Genomic DNA, 732 nt, shown 5'->3' on the forward strand with positions numbered 1-732 from the left:
AAACAATGCCCCACTCCTGTGTGGAAGGCCAATTGAAGAAGGCTAATTTAAAGTTTCCCCTCATTCTGGTGGGAAATAATGCACATTTCTGGGACTTTGCTTTTTAAAGTTTGTAAAACCCCTGGGGCTTCTTTGCCCACATTTCTGCAATCACTGCTAACTCCACACAGCATGTTCTCTAAGCCCCTTCCAGTTCCAAGGCTCCCTCCTGCAGGCCATACTAGGCCAAGGCTCTCCCCAGTTTTGTTTATCTTTTCAGGGTCCAAGTATGAGGGATCTTAGAATTGTTTCTATCCCTAAGCTCTCCCAGGGGCCTGTCAGAGGGGAATGAAGTGACATCTCCGCAGACCCCCTGCCCAGGAGGCCTGGCAGCGGTGCCCAGGGCGCTCAGCCTGTTCCCAGCTCACCTGCACGAAGCCCCAGAGCGGGTGGAGCGCGCAGTGCAGCAGCAAGGAGGACCAGCAGCAGCCTGGGCGCAGCACCAGGTCCCGGAGCAGCATCTCGGCCCGTGGCGCCCGCTCGCGGGGCAAACTGTCAGATGAGAGAGAGGCTCAGGTCAGACTTGCTGCCTCACGGGCAACATCGCCGCCGCCCACCTGCACACCTACCAGTCAGGCAGGTCGGGCACGCCCCGCACCCTGGGGCATCTTCAGTGAAGCCTGGCCACCTGCATGTACCGAAGCCTGCAGCCCAGAACTCACCCCCTAACCCGGGGCACACCTCCAGAACCCT

At 58.6% G+C, this 732-nt stretch overlaps 1 protein-coding gene across 1 annotated transcript in view; it reads right to left on the bottom strand.

Annotated features, from left to right (window-relative positions):
• PRIMA1 (proline rich membrane anchor 1) overlaps positions 1-500 on the bottom strand; it is a 97,641-nt gene extending 97,141 nt beyond the window's left edge. The window contains exon 1 of the mRNA XM_007944512.2: positions 408-500. Coding sequence (XP_007942703.1) covers positions 408-500 — 93 coding nt within the window. The remainder of the gene's footprint in view (positions 1-407) is intronic.
• Positions 501-732: the final 232 nt, after the last annotated feature.

This window comes from Orycteropus afer, unplaced genomic scaffold (genome assembly GCF_000298275.1).
Source record: "Orycteropus afer afer isolate SDZICR_OR568_19922 unplaced genomic scaffold, OryAfe1.0 scaffold00127, whole genome shotgun sequence".
NCBI classification, from domain to species: domain Eukaryota; kingdom Metazoa; phylum Chordata; class Mammalia; order Tubulidentata; family Orycteropodidae; genus Orycteropus; species Orycteropus afer.